Source organism: Sebastes umbrosus, chromosome 1 (genome assembly GCF_015220745.1).
Source record: "Sebastes umbrosus isolate fSebUmb1 chromosome 1, fSebUmb1.pri, whole genome shotgun sequence".
NCBI lineage: Eukaryota > Metazoa > Chordata > Actinopteri > Perciformes > Sebastidae > Sebastes > Sebastes umbrosus.
In genome coordinates this window covers 41,894,762-41,913,651 of record NC_051269.1, presented here as the reverse complement: position 1 = coordinate 41,913,651, position 18,890 = coordinate 41,894,762, and the positions used below count along the sequence as shown (strand labels likewise).

Here is an 18,890-nt window from a genome sequence, read left to right as displayed (position 1 = left end):
ACATTCCAGATGTTCTGCCATCACTATTATCTTGTAGTCACTAATAATCCTGAAAACAACTTAACACTAATACAGAGTTTTAGCGTGGTAGCGTACTCTGGGTTACCACTCCCTCCAGGCGGATGACGTTGGGGTGGTCGAACTGGGCCATGATGGACGCCTCAGCCAGGAAGTCCCTCTTCTGCTTCTCGGTGTATCCCGCCTTCAGCGTCTTCAGGGCCACTGGGATGTCTCTTTTCCCTGGGAGCCTCATGCGTCCGTAACACACCTCCCCAAACTCCCCTTAACACAAGAATGATCCCAATTCAGCATATCATCTTTAATTCAATTCCACTGCATTCAACATGCACTGCTGCACCACCACCACCACCTCTAAAGCAATAATTGTAAATGTGTCTTAAGGTGATTTGCTGCGTTAGATAAGAGAAACAAATCCACTTATAGCCACATATATGTGCAAAACTGGAAGTAAGCTAATCATCCATCAGCCTCTTTCTCATTAATTCTTATCTGTAGCTCAGACGAACTTTGTGTGATTGCTCTTATTTGTCTTCCTCAATTCTTTACTTTATATTCCTGGTTATGTCTGCAGGAGTTATATATCCAGCGCGGTGTATTGTGGAGCTGTGTTAGTATTCCCTGCCCGTCTGAAGAGCTTTGACTGACAGTCCCAACGCAACGCTCTGATTCCGCTCTGCCATCCTCCTCTCTGCTGCACACCACAGCCTTTACACTGGCCAATGATTTTAAGTTAGCCCAGCCAATGATTCTCACTCTGTGTATGTGTGTGTGTGTATGTGTGTGTATGTGTGTGTATGTGTGCGCGCACAAGTTCACGGGTTTTACCTGAACCAATGATTTTCTCTATTTTGATCCTGGAAGCTTCAATTTCTCTGGCAAACTCGTGGACCGCCTGGCAGGGGTCCTCGTATGTGTGCGGGTCGATATAGAACCTCGCGTCGGGGAATGACACTAAGATAAACAACATTAGCATTTGGTCACATATCGGGGAATGAGAGCAACATCACATCTGAGCCCCTGTCACCGGTGTGTGGAGGGGAAACTTGATGAAAGAGAAGAAATGACTCACAGAGAGAGAGAGAGAGAATAAACAGGAAATAAAGCCGGCGTTCTCCTGTAATCACTCAGAGCGTGATGAAAATTGTTTGCTGGGAGGATGAACTTTATTACATGGGGGGGGGGTGGGGGGGGGGGAAGCTGCAACCTAATCAATACACGTACATATCGGTTGTAATTGAGGAATGGGCTGAACGTACCGTGGCCGTTCTGGTAATGCATCTTCTCCTCATCAGAGTCCTGGAAGGCTTTGCTGTAGCCACAGTGTCTATACAAACCACACACACATAGATAGTCATCCAAACACACACACACACACACACACACACACACACACACACACACACACACACAGTGGGATGAATACAGGACAACAGTGAAACATTTGTACTATCAAACTCAAATCACAGCTTATAATTAATAAATCAATAATTCCTCATAATTAATTATTAACTTCAACTTTAGTTATTTATAAGGAACAACCTGTTCTTCCCGTTAATTAGGTTTTCCACTGGCGACAAGGTGGAACCAATCCTTCAAATTAGTTTGATCATGAGCTTCCCCTTTCATATTAATAAACTTGTTTCTATGGGCATGTTTAAAAAAAAAAGAAAAGTAAAATGATTAAAGGACCAATTTGTAATATATTTACTGTATTAAATCATAAAATGACCATGACATGCCATCAGAGATTAGAATGACCTTTTTTTCCTATTATGGCGAAGGCATGACCCACTACTCTGCCTCTGATTGGCCAGTACTCATTGTTTGGGTTGGTTATATGTTTAGGCATGATGACTGAGATTGGTTAGGGCTAGGGTAAGAATACTTTCAAAATAGTACTGTAGGAAAAAAATATCCCACCTGGGAAGGTCAGATGACGTCATTCTGCATATTAATAAGCCATGTGCTTCTGTTTGTTGCAGGGATAATGTGTATTTTCGGAGCAATGGGACATTTTTGGGACAATAGAGGTTTAGGAATAATTGCAACGGCATGGCACTGTATTTTATTCGTAGAAATTGAAAAGTAATTAAGTCAGTATAGCAAAATCATGTGAGGTGATCAACCATTAATTAACCATTAACCATAATGAATTCATCTGCAGGGTTGTGGTTTACTTGCTGCGTAAACAGTCAAACTGTCCCTGGTGGTCTTCTGTCATTAGGAGTTGTGGGTATTTTCTCATCAGTGGCCCATCTTCCTCATTTTTAGCGTCTTCATTAAAAAGGAGCATTTTAAATGCTAAACTCCACCATCAGTGAAGACTTTCATGTTTGATCCCCCATCTTAGTAGAATTGAATATATTGGACTTTGCAGTTATGATTTTTTTCCGGATAACATCTTTAAATCCTCCGACATATTTTTTTAAATGAAAATGAAAAATTCAATATGCATAGAAGTATGAATTAACTAAGTGCAATGAAATTAATTATTCGGTGAAGAACTACAGAGATGTAAGTTGACAACATCAAAAGGGGAGGAAAGCGGGTTGGGGTGGGGGAGAGGGGAGGATAAGTGGGAACGTTTGGCTTGCAAGCTACTGGACATGAATCAACATAATTAAATCCACTATGAGGTGGAAAATACGAGTTAGGAAATTAGCTAAATAAGACGGAGAAGACAGGGAGGGTGTGAGGAGATTAAAGAAGCTAAAGCAGTAACTCCTCTCTACTCATTGTCCTTAATACTGATACTAAACATTTCAACATGACAAGGGAGACTAAAGGTGTTTTTAGCTTCTCTAACACTATTTTTGGAGAACACCCCTTAGTTCAGATCACAACCTTTTCATTTTCTTGCAGCCAAAACTACATGTGGGGAAAAAAGCAGGAAGAAACACAGTGCACACGGGGAGGTCTGATCACAAGCAACATCACACAAAAGAGAGATACGGTAGAGTAGTGTAAGAAAGTGTTCCACACACAGCAGCGATGGGTAGTGTGGTAAAGTGTAGCCTTGCCGTTTCCTGCAGATGATGAGGGCCAGAAAGGTGATCAGGCCGGACACCAGGGCCACGCAGATCCAGATGATGGTCATGGTGTTGTAGCGCAGAGGAGCTGAAAACACAAACACACGCTGTGTTAGCTGAGGAAAAGGTGCCATCGACAGTAGAGCGGTTTACACTAACACACGGTGGCAAACACAGGCGGCAGGTAGAGCGTTCTCGGTCAAACAAGATAAACAAGAATTTGCAGCTTCATTAAAAGAGCTCAGCATTTTCTAATTACCTCCTGTTTGCATTTTGAAACTTTGTACGTGGCATTATAGGTAGGAAATAATATTCAGCTAATGTTGTCGTCTAATTTGAAAGATTGAATGTTGTCCCAGACTTGTACGTGATTAAGCCTCAACCTTTAAGTACTCTGTTATAAATACCTACACGGACATGCAAGATGTACTGTGTGACAAACAAATAAGAGTTGTTGCTATCAAAGCAGCTGTTAAAGCTTCAGTAGGCAGAATATTTTTGGCATCATTGGGCAAAAATTCCATAATAACCTTTCAGTAAATTGTAATTCAAGTGTTCTGAGAGAAAACTAGACTTCTGCTCCTCCTCATGGCTCTGTTTTCACTCACAGGTCATTTCAGAGAGAGAGAGCGTTCCTATTGGCTGTGCTCCGGCTGGTGATCGGTGCTTGGTATTTCCTCGACAGATCTCAACATGGCTGCCCCGTCACAAACTTTCTTATTTTACAGCTAAACAGTAAACTACAAGATGATTCTGGAAACATTTGAGTGGAGTTCTATAGTTTTATAAAAATAATATTTCTATCCACTGCAGCTTTAAACAAACAAATAGTTATAGTCTATTTTTAGGTCCAATGTTAAACAAACGCCAAGACTGATCATGTGATTACTGCACATAAAGTACAGATAATGTAATTTTAAAGTGACATAAAAACTAATTTTGTAATAACTTGCCTATAATGTAATTAAACTGTTGAGTTTATAACGTAATACATTTTGCGTGGGATGAATAAGCCATTACATTTGTGATCGTCGCTGCTCATTGACATACATGCTCACAAATCACGGTCACACACACATAGCTATTCTAGTTCTATTCAGCCGCCACAAGGTATTTTTTTTAGCCCCCTCTGTTTTTAAGCTTTATGTATCTATAGAAAAAATAGCAAAAACAGAAACACCATTGGCCGGGATACATTTGACTATCGCTTAGCTGTTGTTTCAGAACCATGGACAGCACTGTTTGTTGTGTATAGAGGTGCGTGTATAGAGGTGCATGTAAACAGGTGCGTGTATAGGAGCGGCGCTGTCCAATACTGAAACGGAGCGGAGGAGAGCGATAGACAGACAGAAAGAACATGTCACTTAGCTCCGTTTTTTAGCCTACATGCTTTTTGTGGTTGTATATAGAACTTTCGGCCCTAATTGGATTCAAGAACAGTCATAAAAAATTGGATTTAAAAAAAAAATATTGCAGGATTGTAGGCCAGGTGGCACTGCTCATGTGACGGTTCTGGTTAAGGCAAAATAACTCCCACATTAAGTACAAATGAGGCTGATATGAATCTCATTAGTTTCGCAAGTCTTTGGTCATAAAACCGAAGTGTTGCACAAATCGAAAATTGACCAGATAATTTCCAAAAATGTCAACCTCATGGCGGTACTAGATGAAAAGTCAGAGGATCATCAAAATAATTGGGCTACATCTTCAGGGAATGTCAGGATCATTTTTGTGCTTATCTTACTAGTTGATGGCGATACATTTCACTAGATAATCAAAAACTCTGGCCTGCTGGTGGCCCTGGAGCTAGGGTGACCATATTTTCAAACCCCCAAACCGGAACACTTAAGTGTACTGCACTTTCATGCACGCGCGTTCACGCATGCACGGTTATGAGCTCATATGCTCGCACCATAGGCGTTTTCATCAGAGTGGCTAACTTGGCGCCCCTGTGGCGCATTTGAGCACGGAGTGGGATCAGAAAGATCATTATTATAGTATTATTATAGGGGGGGTGTATTAGAGGCTGTGACAATCTGGACTTAACACTTTCACTACTTTCACCCCCTTTAATCACAGACTATCCCCGCCATGACGCACTGACAGTTTGGGAGTCCTGTAGAGAGTTTCCCTCAGAGGAAACGTATTGTTGTCTGGGACTACGTACATTATTTTTCAATTTGTTTCGTCTCAGGCTGTTATAATTACATTGTGGAGCTCAGAGGACATTTTGTCCAGGATGGAGACATCGTTCAGGTGAAAGACTGAACGGCCGGTCCTGATAGAGTTATATAAGCGGAGCGAAATGCCTGTTGATGCGCAAAAGGAACTGTGTAGGATAATTAATCAAAACGACACGTTTGATGTGCACATAAGCACGGAGGGTTCTGTGGATCAAAACTACACTAAATGTAACCAGCTGACATCTGTTGTGTCCGTGCGTAATTGTGGCTTGACCGCGTGCAGCATCACTCTCTCTAGAGACTGCAGCGGTGCGCTGTGCTGGCTCTCTGTATACTCATGTCATGCGCACAAATTAATTAATGAGTGGAACATGATAAACATCTATGTAAGTATGATATTATTATTTTAATTGTAGTGAAAACCGGGACAATTTGAATGTTATACAGATATGTGTCGGGACTCGGGACACTTCAGCTTGAAACCGGGACGTCTGGTCACCCTACTCTAGAGCAAAAGTAAAAGAGGATCACCAGAATCAGTGGGTTTCATCCTCTGGGGAACATGAGCATATATTTACAAAATGTCATGGCAAACTATTAAAGAGATATTTCAGTCTGGACCAAAGTTGTAGACCTACAGACAGACAGACAGACGGACAGACATGTCCATCCCTACAGCCACTCCACCAGATAATAAGTTTATCAGGTTGAGGTGACCACTAACGCAGGTTACTGTCAAGTCTCACACAAGATTAGGAGCATCTCAACTACACTGAACGGACACAACAAAAAAGGCTAGTCAGTCTGGTGTTCATAAACTTTAGGACGTATTGATTACTCAGCATGTTTGGTAGTGTGTGTGGGGGGTGCAGTTCTCTTGTTTTCAGAGCCTGAGAATGAATCAGTATCAAGAGGAGGAGAGTCTGGGTCCAGTGAGCAGCAGAATGAAGGGAGACTATTAGTCAATGAAACAGCACTGGGACTCCAACCAGGCAGGAGGTTTAGCTTTGCAGACCTAGAGTCTGCTCTGCAGGTTATCTGCCAAATCCCCTATTAGGAAAGAAAAATGTTCTAATAAAAGATTTTTTTTTTTAGTAATTCCTAACTTTGGGTGTTGTACTAGCCTCAGGTGGACAGACTCATGAAGACTATACCCCGGCCCAGCGCTGTGTGCAGCTGTTTGTAGGCGAGATAGGCTGCAGTTTTTGCTGACAGGGGTGACCCGCTAACAAAGCGCAGATCAATAGCGCAGAGGGGAGGACCGAGGCGGTTATCGGCCTCACAGACACTTTAGCCCCGGACCTGCTGTGCAGTCTGGCCTGGCTTTCAGGAGCTTTCTGTGCCAAGTCTTTTAACACAACAAACTGTTTTCTTACTGGACTTTTTCCACAGTATTAACCCCAAGAGACCCACTAAGACATGTTTCTGTCTTCTTTTGGGGGGGTACAGGGGGTCTTTAGGTGGAGAGAGTGATCCCATGGGTCTTTGAGCAACAATTCAGTGATACAGTATGTTTCTCTGTTTCTTATAGAACAGGGGTTCCCAAACTTTTCCATGCAAAGGCCCCCCCGAACAGCATTAACGTCTGGCCAGGGCCCCTCTTTAGCCTCATACTTGCGAGTTATACTTGGCCCAGAGTTCTTCAAAGTTCTTGCAGCTGTGTTTTTGTCAGCTGGTCTGCTTGTCGGGTCTTGTCCTTTACAAAAACGTGTCCATTTATGCGTGTTAGCGCTAGCTAGATGCTAGCAGGTAGGCTAGCTAGCTAAATTTCAGGTGGCAGGCGGCGACTGTTACAGGTCAACACTAACATCTCATGACATCATGAATAATGTTTTGACTTGCAGAAAGATTGGCATGGCAAATGAGATTTTGATATGTTTTATAATATTATAAATTATATTTTATTTTTACAAAGGCTTTGTGAATACTCGATTCTCATTGGTCAGTCACTGCGTTCTACGGTCTGTTATCTCTTTATAACAGACCGTTGCTATGTATAACAGACTGTTGCTACGTTTAGCAGACCGTCGCTACGTATAACAGACAGTCGCTACGTATAGCAGACCGTTGCTATGTATAACAGACCGTTGCTATGCATAGCAGACCGTTGCTATGGGCGCAGCTGGGGTGTCGGACTCTGGAGGACCGTTTTTCTGTCATATTATTGATTTCTTCAGTAAGTAGCCGTGCAATAAGCAGGATAATGTACAGCTAGCGGGTCATTGTTGTGAAATAAACCCCTTTAGGGTCAATGTCAGGGTGCAGCATCGCCCTATCAGGGTTTATTTCACAACAATGACCGGCTCGCTGTACATTATCCCTTACTTATAATACACATACAAAATAATGCTAATAATAATAATACTAATAATAACAATAATTCAATTACATTTTTCTTAAATATATTTTTTCGACATTTTCCCTCATCTTCCCTCCAATTTGCTGAGGCCCCCTGGCGGCCCCCACTTTGAAAATCACTGTTATAGACCATCATACATACACACACACACACACACACACACACACACACACACACACACACACCTGCTTTCCCAGTCTGGATCTCCACATTCTGGCTGAAGCGTCCGCAGCCTGCTGACGTTCTGGCTCGGACCTGGAAGATGTACTTGGTGCCCGGCTTCAGCCCCGACACTCGGGCGCTGGTGTTTCTAGACTTCAGAGTGGAGTAGCTCTGCGCTTCGTTATCCTGTAACAGAGACAGCCACGTTTAAAGATTAGGTTCGGGGAAGTTGGCATGTTGGTCAGCTCATGAGCTCAATGTGCTTCCCCATGAAAACATAAGCTCTGCTGCTCCGTATGAACACATTACAGACATGACCACTGACTATGTGTGTAACAATTGAGCCACAAATTCACAGATTGACCGTACACAGTCCAGATATATATTTGGTTTTGTTTAAACACATTTTTCAAACAATGCAGTACTATTTGGAAATACATCAGTATCTTGAAACATGGTGGAAAAGGGCACATAATGCTGGATCTGCCATTCATACAAAGCTTTACTAATACACTGCCCCACTTTTTAGGATCTTAACTACATTTCCTTTCCTGCATGCTGTTAGATAAATGAATACAACCTTGTCTGCCAGTCAAATGTAATTGGCAGGTAATTACTGCACACATCTTTTGATCTGCTTTCATCGGCCTGAGAAATGACAGGTATTCTGAGGAGTGTTTGTCTTATTTACATGTTTCCTTTCAGATAATTCATTTATGATGCATGATTTGTCCAAATGTAAATTCTCCTCAAGCTTATTACTCCTATCTGCCATGCAAAGTGTATGTTTTTTATGTACATATTCATTAAAACGGGGGTGCGTTTATTGTTTTGAAGGAACATTTTTCTTTCTTTTGAAGTCTCGATTAACAATAAAGTTCATCATTATCATCGTCATCATCGTCGCTATCCTCACCTTGTTTTCGTCTGCCAGCAAACTTTAATTCAGAGACACTTTATAAGTGTGGAGGTAAAATGAGTTCAACAATAATACGAGGTGCAAGGTGCATCCAAACAGCAGAATAAGTGAATCATTCATGTGTCCTTAGAAAGGATAAGAGCCTAATTATGAAGAAGTGCTCGGTGCAGAAATAAGAGCATTTTTTTGTCTTCATTATCATCCTCCGCTAGCGTGCTGCTGCTGCTGCAGCCGACACCCTCGCTGTGACTCATTGTTGTTTAGTACAGTCATATAGAAACCTTAAGAAAGCACATTGCTGACTTGTCCACTTGAAATCCCCCACAGGCGTCTCGCCCCCTGAGCGAGGCCAGATTAAGACACCAGTGCGAGAGGCGAGCTAATCCTTCATCACTCCCCACACCATCCTGCTTGTTTGGCTATGAGACTGCCTGTTTCCAGGCTGCTCCCTCTGCAATTAGTTGATTCCTATCATCACACACACACACACACATACTCACCCAAACACACACGCCACATGTACACATTCACACTCGCGGCAATTAGCTCGTCGCGAGGCTTATGCGCCCGCCAGCCGCTTGCTGTCACTGTCACTTTGCGCTAAGTTGGAATCTACACCGTCTCATCCTCCTTCTCGCTCTCCCTCTCTCGACCCCCATTTCCTTTCAATTAGCTGAGCTGCCAGCAGGATCTTTTTTTTCTGGGATTAAGTTATCCAGAGTCTATCCAACCACTCCTTCGCATTCACAATATCTTGGCTCAGTTTAGTCGCAGCACTTTGAAGACAATGAGCTTATGTTCTCCAGGTACAGCAGAGACTCCGTCACTTTGTTTTCTCCTCTCATAAACTGAATAGTTTCATGTTCGGGAAATAAGCAGAATATGTTGACACAACCCTTAAAACACACATTGGGTTTTTTCAGGTGCAGTTCTCGAACGGTACAGATGCAGCAGTTAGTCAGGTACCTTCTCGTAGTATTTGATGTCGTACTCCAGGATTACTCCGTTGGGCTGGCCGGGTTCGTGCCACAGCAGAGTCACGCTGTTCTGACTGGTGTTCTCCTGGCGGATCGCTAACACCTCGGAGGGGGCTGCACAAGAAACAGGAGAGATTACTGCTTTGTCAGTTCAAGATGTGACTCCTCTTCAGTCACCACCACGTATAATAAGGTGATGGGGTTACCCTGCAGTAAAGTCATGTTTACAGGAACTGCTGCATTTCATGAAATACATTCAGACAGGATGATGAATAATAAGGTGGCTTTGACGGCTACATCAGACTTTATAAACTCTTTGCTGAGTTCAGATCATTCAGACTGATGTGACTCCTGTGTGGTTTCACTCCCAACAAGTCCTGGAAACTAAATGATTTCACATTCTGATCTCTGGCCTCAATCGGCAGGAAAACATTGTTCGTCGTTGTCTTTCAAACAGTTACAAATGATCTGCCACCACTATGGTTAATATTTGGTAGGAATGGGGATACAAACAGCAGACTCCAGAGTGTGTAGACACAGCGACACCCCCACCCAATCTCCTCCTAATGCTGTGTTCTCACTACGTGTGACACAGCAACAGGCTACAAGTCATTTTCAATGGAATCCAATGACATGAAGCTACAAACTGACACCCGACAACGCTACGTGACGGGCGTGACGCCCTACAAATAAAGTTGAGCTTGGTTGGAGAAGATCTTGTTAACTATTAAGAGGTCAGCTGACAAGTTTTCATTAATTTGGCAATCTTTCCTTAGTTGTGTTGATTCCTTAGACTCAGATAACTTTGTGGCTGATTAAAGTTTGGTGTATGTGTGTATTTATATATGTGTGTTTATATTTGACCAAGAATATTGCAAACGAAGCATTGGAAGGACCCCTGATTTGTCTTTGTGTTACATTTTTTGTCTTAACTCCTGTGCTTGTTTTATGCATGTTAGTGCCCTAGATGATATAGATGATAGAGTGTACTGTCTTAGACCCCTAACAATTTATCATTATTTATTTATGTGTTTATTTATTTATTTTTTATTTTAAATATGACTATTTTATTTTATTTGTATATCTGTGTGTATTTATTTTTTTATTTTTTGTTTGTACACTTGTTTTCCTTTTAGTTGTGTGCCCTCTGGGTATGGTCATTGGTGGGGGGTGGCTGGGATATCTATCAGTCCAAACATGTTTGTGCAGTGGATTGTCAGAGTTGTATTAACAAAATTCAGAAATAAACTTTGTTAAATATAAAAAAAATGAGCTGGTCTCAACTTTATTAAAAAATACTTTTTTAAACTGTTAAACTTCAGTGCAGGTAACAGTATGAGTCAACCAATCAATGATCAATGTTTTTGTCCTAGTGATTACTGCAACATTAATCCCAATGCAGATTAAGTTGGTGTGTTTTAAAGTTAGTGTGGAGCGCAGAAGTGTCAGAGTTGGACATTCGTACTGTTTGCTGACGGCGGCAGCTGCTCCAACTTGTCCTTATAGAAACAAAGTGCATGTGCCACAACCTGTTTTTCATTATCAGCAAAAAAAAAGCCGTCGAGATGGCACATTTCTTCCAAAGATTGTTATTTTGGCACTTTTGCTAAATTTGACAGCAAGAGAGGAGGAGAAAGACGTGTGATGAAGGGCCAAGGCTGGATTCAAACTCAGAATGATGCGCTGAGCCACCAACGTGCCCTCCAAGGCAGATTGTTTTTGTGCCATTTCTCTTCTTTTGGATAATTTACAGTGTGTGATTCAAGGTCAGATTTGAACCCAGGACATCACAGTTACATGGTATGAGCTTGAGCCAACCTGGAACACATCTTTTATTATACAACCAGGGCTGCCAACTCTACCGCATTTACTGTGAGACTCATGTAGTTGACCCTTTTTACACGCTCTCATGCCACACACTCAGAGAAATACATACAGGGCGTTTGTTTTTATCTCTTAACCTCCACGAGTCCACGGTTAGTAGCTGCTCTGTGTGTACAAGAGGACGCCGCTGGCTCTATTTTCATATACCTAGAGGCACGGCCACATCACAGTCAAGTGCGCCCTTCCAAGTGCGTGCCAAACGTACTTTTGGTAATCTCGTGGCTCCCTTGGCACACCTGTGCCGCACTTCAGCATGGGATGGGATCACAGGGTTTCCACATGTCCTTAAAAAGTCTGAAATCCAATAATCTGAATTTTAGGCCTTAAAATGTCTTAAATATCAATTCTGACAGGTGTGACTCTGTACACATGACATTGCACATCTGTCTTTCCTGGGAGAGGGACACAGGGCGTCAGGCAAATTTCACCACCGGTGGATGGAGAACCTGCCTGAGGTAGAGAGAGGTCTTGCTGTCTGGGGATCAGTTCACCAGTTTATGGATATGGTGTAACCCTATGTAACCCTGGGACACAGCATCCTTCGTCACAACAGAAGCAGCCCTGAAAGATCCACATTCATCTTGGCCAAGCTACAGATCTCCATGACTGTCGCCGGGACATTCAATCCCTTTTTTGAAGACGAGCCAGTGATGCCTTTCCTCAGCAAAGACTTGGCTGAGTTGATCAATGTATTGATTTATATTGGTAGCACCGCAAACAATCATCACTAAACTCTTGTCACTAATGATTAGGCCTAATTGATGTGAACACTGTGTTAATGAAGAATAGGTAAATTCTTCAAACTTTGTTCATGCATTGGAATGAACTGGATGTATCTGACAAGAAGAACTGGTCCAACCACATGACATTGACAGGGACTTTCAAACATTGTCAGAAAAGTGCAGGAGAAGAGCCCCCTCAAATATCCAACGGTCAGGCAGATGGCAAATCTGGACCCCTCTGTCATGTTCAGAGACCCGGACAGATGCAGGAGGCAGATGAAATGTCTTGTTCAGGCGTTTCTGGAGGACAAACAGCTGGCAGGAGTTGTTCTGGAATAGGCTTTGAACAAAAGTAAAAGCTCCACACTTTGTGCATGTTTTACTTTTCTGTTTTTCTAATGAGGATAATATTGTTGAGTGTGGATCTCTTACGTTTGTAGTTTTCTCCTCTCAAGGTCCTGAACCTGTTCTGTGTGCAGTGGCTCACTTGTTGTATTGGAATAGGTTCGAACAGTGATTTTCTTCACCATTAAAACCATTACAGGTTGTGGATTTTTCTTCACTTTTTCTTTTCCATCAGTTTTGTTGGCCAACGATTTGAGGCCTTCCTGTCCCGTGAGAGCAGAAGCGAGGAATTCCTCTCCTTCCCGTCGATACAACAGAGGCTGGACATCTTCTTGTGTGGTTTCCTTAGTAAGCCATATCCGGAGCTTTGGGCTTTTGCCAGAAGCTGCTCGTTTCGTCCCATGGACAGGCCTCTATGGAGAGAGGCTTTTTCTATGAACAAGGATGTGGAGACTTGCAACATGCAGGAAGACACTGTTGTAGCACACAGGCTTGTGTGTCATTATGTTTCTCCACACGGACGGGGCCTGAAAGTCTGGCCAGACAGGTTTGCAGAAGGGGCTGAGGGCAAGGCTGGCAGTCAGATCGCCCAGCTCAGAACAAAGTGAAATACTCTGAGGAGGGGCTGCAAGGAAGAGTTTACCAAGCTCAGGAACACTGAGGAGTGTGGCCTAGGTCTTGTGTCACACACACACACACATTACTCTTGCATACACACTGTTCTGTGTAGTCATGTTGAGCTGAATGTTCATGTTTAATGTGAATAAATTGCTTTGCAAGTAATTCTGGGACTCCGATTTTCCTTCATATCTTTTGTACTTTTTCCCAGCAAGGACGTGAGATAGGTCTTAAATGGCATTCACAATGGTCTTAAAAAGGTTGCACTGTAAAATGTCTTAAAATTAACTTTGACATTTGGATGCAAATATATTTGAAGGCCGGTTATTGGTGTATTTTGGCCTTCACAACACTCTGAAGTTATTGGAAATCCTACGTACAATGGCGTCTTAATGCACGGGCTGGCAGTAAAGATGTCGTTTTTGAAAGGCTAAACGCCAACAAATATGGATTGAAGCAGAATATTTTGTTAGATAAAAACATGTTGTGAATTTTGTAAATGATTGCACCTATCTTTTTTCAATAAATTTTGACTTTTGACCTAATGACCCGTAACCTCGCAGAGTCTCTACTGTGTTTTGCAAACCAGAATGTTTCGGATAAACGTCATTTAAAAGGCGACACCGCTTCAGACATACATCACACCGGGACGTTGTCATTCTTATGTGCTGTTTAGTAGGAGAATGACAGGAAGAATGATAAGTGCCCCTGATTATTACTTTTTTTTCATGTTTACACATAATGACTTTTGAACGTGAGTATTATTAAATTAATGGAAGGGCCCCAACGGCAGCAGAAGGTCGACAGATTGGAGCAGTGAACGAGACCGGCAACAGATCAGCTCCCTAACTGCTGACTCTGGAGACAGGTCAGCTGCCGTGAAGGATGCACCGACAGCTGCCGGTCTCATTCTCTCTCTCTCTCTCTGCACCATACCATCAAAAACAAGCCCGCTGTTTGATTCTCCCCTGAATCAGAAGACGAGGGGGTGTGATGATGATGAATAATCTGGTGGAAAACAAACTGCTGGATGCACAGCAATCATTTCTGAGCTTTCTTTTTTCTTTTTAAGAGAAAATTAAATATTGCCTGGTTGGTTTGGTGGGAATAAAGTTCCCAACTGAGAACATCATATGAGTTTAGAAGTAGTTACACTCAGCGGTGCCAGCAGCCGTAATCCTGGCTTTGGATTCTTTTTTTATTTAATAATGTCCTAGAGATGCATTTTTCAAGCTGTTAGAAACAAAGGAGGCAGGTGATTGGTGTAATTTGGACTTCTCAACGTTCTGGAGTTATTGGAAATGTTTGGATCACACAAGTCGGAAACATCCTACGCACAATGGCGTCTTAATGCACGGGCTGGCAGTGAAGCTGTAGTTTTTTAAAGGCTAAACGCCAACAAATATGGATTGATGCAAAATATTTTGTTAGATAAAAACATGTTGGGAATATTGGAAATGTTTAAATCTGTCTTTTTCCAATACATTTTGACTCTGCAATGCTCTGGAGTTTTTGGAAATGTTTGGATCACACGAGTTGGAAACATTCCTCCACAGCCACCACTGGAATCTAATATAATACAACTAATATTAGTGTAGCCTAATCTTTATCTTCAACTGTACAGAAATACCAGGTTTAAACACAATGAATAGACATACAAAAGAAAAAAACAGCATTCAAATTTTGATTTAGAATTTGAATGTCAACGTTATGAATGAAGATTCCAACTATTCAGTACAGCCCTGCATTCTACAGACCAGCCAAATGGCCTGAAAAACTAACGTTACCGATTGGTAACGCCTCCATAAAACTCTGATTACCGCATGCCTTTCAAAGACCGGCCAACAAGCCTGAAAAACAGCCAGCTAACCAATAGGCTACAATATAGCCTTAATATTACTTTAAGCCACAAACGTTTTGGAGGCCCTTCCCTTCCTTCCCAATATACCACGGCAACATTAATTCAGCAGCCTCCGTCAACGGACAGCGACAAATAGTAAACGATTGCTCTCCTAATCAGTAAACACTATATGAAACTCATCAATATAAGACATGTCAACAATAAGTCAAGACAAAGCTATGTGATCACAATATGCAACAGCAACATTAATTCAGCACCCCCACCCGTCAATGGACGGCGACAAATTTACTGATTAGGAGGGCACCACGTTTACTATTTGTCGCTGTCCATCGACGGAGGGTGCTGAATTAATGTTGCCGTGACATATTGTGAAGGAAGGGAAGGGCCTCCAAAAAGGTTTGTGGCCTAAAGAAAACTTAAGTAAAATATTCTCAGTCTCTTTTAGCTCTGTTTTTGGTCTCTACCAACTCCTGAGGGAAATACCTGTCTCTTTAGCTGCTAAATGCTCCATTATGTTCACCAGCTAGTCTCTAACTGTGTCTGTTTGCTGCTGAGCAGGTAACGCACTGTGGGGGTTTTAGAGATTCTTTCTCTGAAAACAGCTGTCTGCTGTCTGCTGTATTTCCAAGAACAGTGGAACCAAGAACCCAGGACAGTGGATACACATTAAAGAGGAACACCGCCTGAATTAAGGATTCCAACATGTTATTACCATGGCCTAGGAAAGTTCAATCAATATTTCTGAACATGAGCTACTCCCTCTCAAAGCCAGAAACCAGAGAAGTTAAGTGTCAAGCTTGTGATGGTGATGCTGTACGGTAGTCTGGAGCTGCTCCGTAGACGATGAATTGGACCAAACCAAATGATCTTTATTCTATTGTAGTGTTCTCAGTTGTGAAACAGAAAATGTTCCCATGTACTCAGATCATTCCCCTGGGTGCTGTTAGTCTCAACATATCTCCCCATTCATTGTCTATGGAGCAGCTCCACACTTTATACCCGATGACATCACAAATTTGAGTTTTAGTGCACTCTAGTTTTTGGATTTGGGAGAGTTGTTCATGTTTACTAAAATGTTTTCTTAAGCCTGGTGTATGGTCGTCGTAGTGAAGCGCCGGTGTGTGCGCCAGAAAATTACGTCATCACGGCTTTCGCAAGTTGTCGGGGTGGTTTGTCATGCTCCTCTGAATTTTTGCAACTACGCGCGGACTGTGCTTTTCATTTCAACATGGATTACTTCAAGGGAAGACTAGCCGAGCAGGTTGGCCTGTACAGATGTCGCAACAACTGTTCATTGAGAGACCACAAGGACAGTCACATGACATTAAATATTGAAAAGGATCAGGCAACACACTGGGGAAAGAAGAGGCTTTCTGCTGCTGGCTGTGAAAGAAAATGAGAGATTGTTTTGTAAAAGATTAAAAAAAAAAAAGGTCTCATGGAAAGAGGCGACCCGAGGGGAAGCAGTGTACACAAATACAGTGTTCGACGGAACGTAAGTCAGAGTTTAGTGTTTACTACTGTTGCCAGGCAGCCTACTTCGTTGACTTCTTGCTTATCCACAGCATATTTTGTTAGTACGCCTCCTGGTGTTTCAGAGCATATTGCAACGAACAACGCGCTGACCATAAACGCCTCTGTGAATGCTCGTAGTGCGCCGTCTACGGAGGCCCGCGCCACGGTGTCTTGCACAACTATAAACAAAGCTTCAGACCATAAGAATAACATGTATGAATTTTGAAAATGGACGTAGTTCCCCTTTAAGTTACTGGTTGTTAAGTTTCATAAAAGGCCTGTGTGTGCAGTGCACCGAAGCCTTCATTATGAGAAATTGTACGTCACTGTGCCGAACCCTACCTGCCTGGTTCGTTGTGATGTTGACCAGGGCATATGTCGACGCCTCGTTGCTCAGGTGCGTCACTGCGTTCATGGCCTGGAGACGGAAGGAGTAGTTGGTGTGAGCCACCAGGTTGAGCACCGTCACCCAGGGCTCCGTCAACCCGGTCTGCCGGGGACCGAATCGGACCGCCGCGGTGCCCAAACGCTCCACCATCCCTCCAAACCCGACGCTCGCGCCTGCCTTTCCTCCACCGATGCCTCCCGGGGAGGATGAACAGTCCTCGCAGGGCCCTGCTTCCCCTGAGCATTTCTGACACAGCACGCTGTACTTCAGGTCGCTGCGACCGCCAGTATCCAGAGGACGATCCCACTCTAAATTCACGGACGTCCCGTTGACCGAAGAGATGACGTTCACCGGAGCAGATGGAGGGCCTGGGGAAAAGAAAGACGGAGTTCATTCACAGGTTCGATTACTGTCTAAAAACAGTTGGATTTCTGAGGCATAGATACGTTTGGCACATGTTTGCTTATTTGTTTAAATAATTGTATTTGTAAGAAAAAAGGAACTGTTCAATTAGTCACACACATAACGCTTTGTCCACACTGGGAACGTCAGGAGCGCGTGGCGGCTGCATTACTCTTTCTACATAGAGTTTGCCTCTCATAATAGCCATTTCATTATAAATGTCATTTGTATTTATTTTAGACAGAGAAGGGTTAAGAAGCGTGTGGTAATTTATAAATAATATTAATAATCCACAATTAAAACCATGTACTTTATTCATTCATGGAGCTCTCCAAGTCACTGCATGTTCTACAACACTGTCCTGCACATATTTCAGAATAAAAGCCTTGTGTTAACAAATGAAGGAATTCTGTCAACAGAAACAAAATGCTTGAGGGCTTTTATTTTGAAATGAAAGTGTTGATTTAAAAATAAATCTTTACTTTTTTTCATGTCTGTGACATATTCTACAGATGTCTAGACATCAAAGCTGTAGTAATGTCGCTGATATGATGTCAATATACAGTCAATAGATCACTTTCACTGTCTGTTGTTGCTGTGAACCGCGCGACATGCGCTAAAAATAGACGAGACCTCAAATATAAAAAACAACAGGTAAGGCAGCCGCCACGCGTTGCTCACGTGGGCGGTCTAAACAAGCCGAGGCTCAAGTTTTCAGGTGCAATGGCAATGCTTCATCTTAAATTTAAATAATTCATCATTATGATTATGCTGATCATAATTGTGGTGCCCCTCTGGCACTTGGTGCCCTCCGCGCAGCCCGTGATCCGCGTGGTGGGAGCGGCAGTCCTGATTCCATAGCTGCTGTGTGTTGTGTTATGTGTGCACATACGTGTTTGCACTAGCTGGAGGTGTTGTTGCCTGTGGGATTAGGTGATCTTGTGTACTGTGTGTTTGTGCTTACGGGAGCATGGAGCCGCCGGTGGGTCATCTGCCGCTCGATAGTAGTTGGAGTCGCAGGGGCAGGAGAGGGCGGCTCTGGTCTCCGAGTGGCTGTGTTGAGGACATTTACCACACAGGCCATCGCCCGCCACCGGCTTATAGAAACCCACCTCACAGGCTGCAGATAGATAGAGAGAGAGAGAGAATAAATAGAGTAAATAGAGAGCTTGCAGGGAAGGGCTCTGCACTCCCATAATCACTCAGACCATGATAAAATTGAGAGAGAGTGCAGCCAGCAGAAAAGCATGAATCACACCGCTATAGGAAGCTGTGCATATCAACGCTGCTTCAACTTTTTCAAAACTGTGTCATCTCCCCCAAAGCATTCATTTTAGGACATAACCCCCCCCCCCCCCCCCCCCCACTCCTCCCCCCTTCTCCAAATCTATGTATAATTACAGGCCTTGTAACCGTAGAGACCGCGGAGCAGGGGAGATGAAAGTCATACTTCATTCTGCTCAGATTTGGGCTGAAAAGGCTCTGCACTGTTGATACTCCCAGTG

The 18,890-nt window shown here is 43.0% G+C and overlaps 1 protein-coding gene across 5 annotated transcripts in view; it reads right to left on the bottom strand.

Moving 5' to 3' along the window:
* The window catches only part of epha8 (eph receptor A8), a 132,230-nt gene that overhangs the window by 10,982 nt on the left and 102,358 nt on the right, over positions 1-18,890 (bottom strand). For 3 of the 5 annotated variants that reach the window (XM_037783475.1, XM_037783453.1, XM_037783458.1), the window contains exons 7-14: positions 18,350-18,505; positions 16,938-17,351; positions 9,640-9,764; positions 7,778-7,940; positions 3,006-3,138; positions 1,278-1,345; positions 847-972; positions 97-282 (exon numbers count right to left, since the gene is read on the bottom strand). In XM_037783475.1, the coding sequence (XP_037639403.1) occupies positions 97-282; positions 847-972; positions 1,278-1,345; positions 3,006-3,138; positions 7,778-7,940; positions 9,640-9,764; positions 16,938-17,351; positions 18,350-18,505 (1,371 nt within the window). The remainder of the gene's footprint in view (positions 1-96; positions 283-846; positions 973-1,277; positions 1,346-3,005; positions 3,139-7,777; positions 7,941-9,639; positions 9,765-16,937; positions 17,352-18,349; positions 18,506-18,890) is intronic. The other 2 variants (XM_037783467.1, XM_037783484.1) reach the window with 1 other exon arrangement.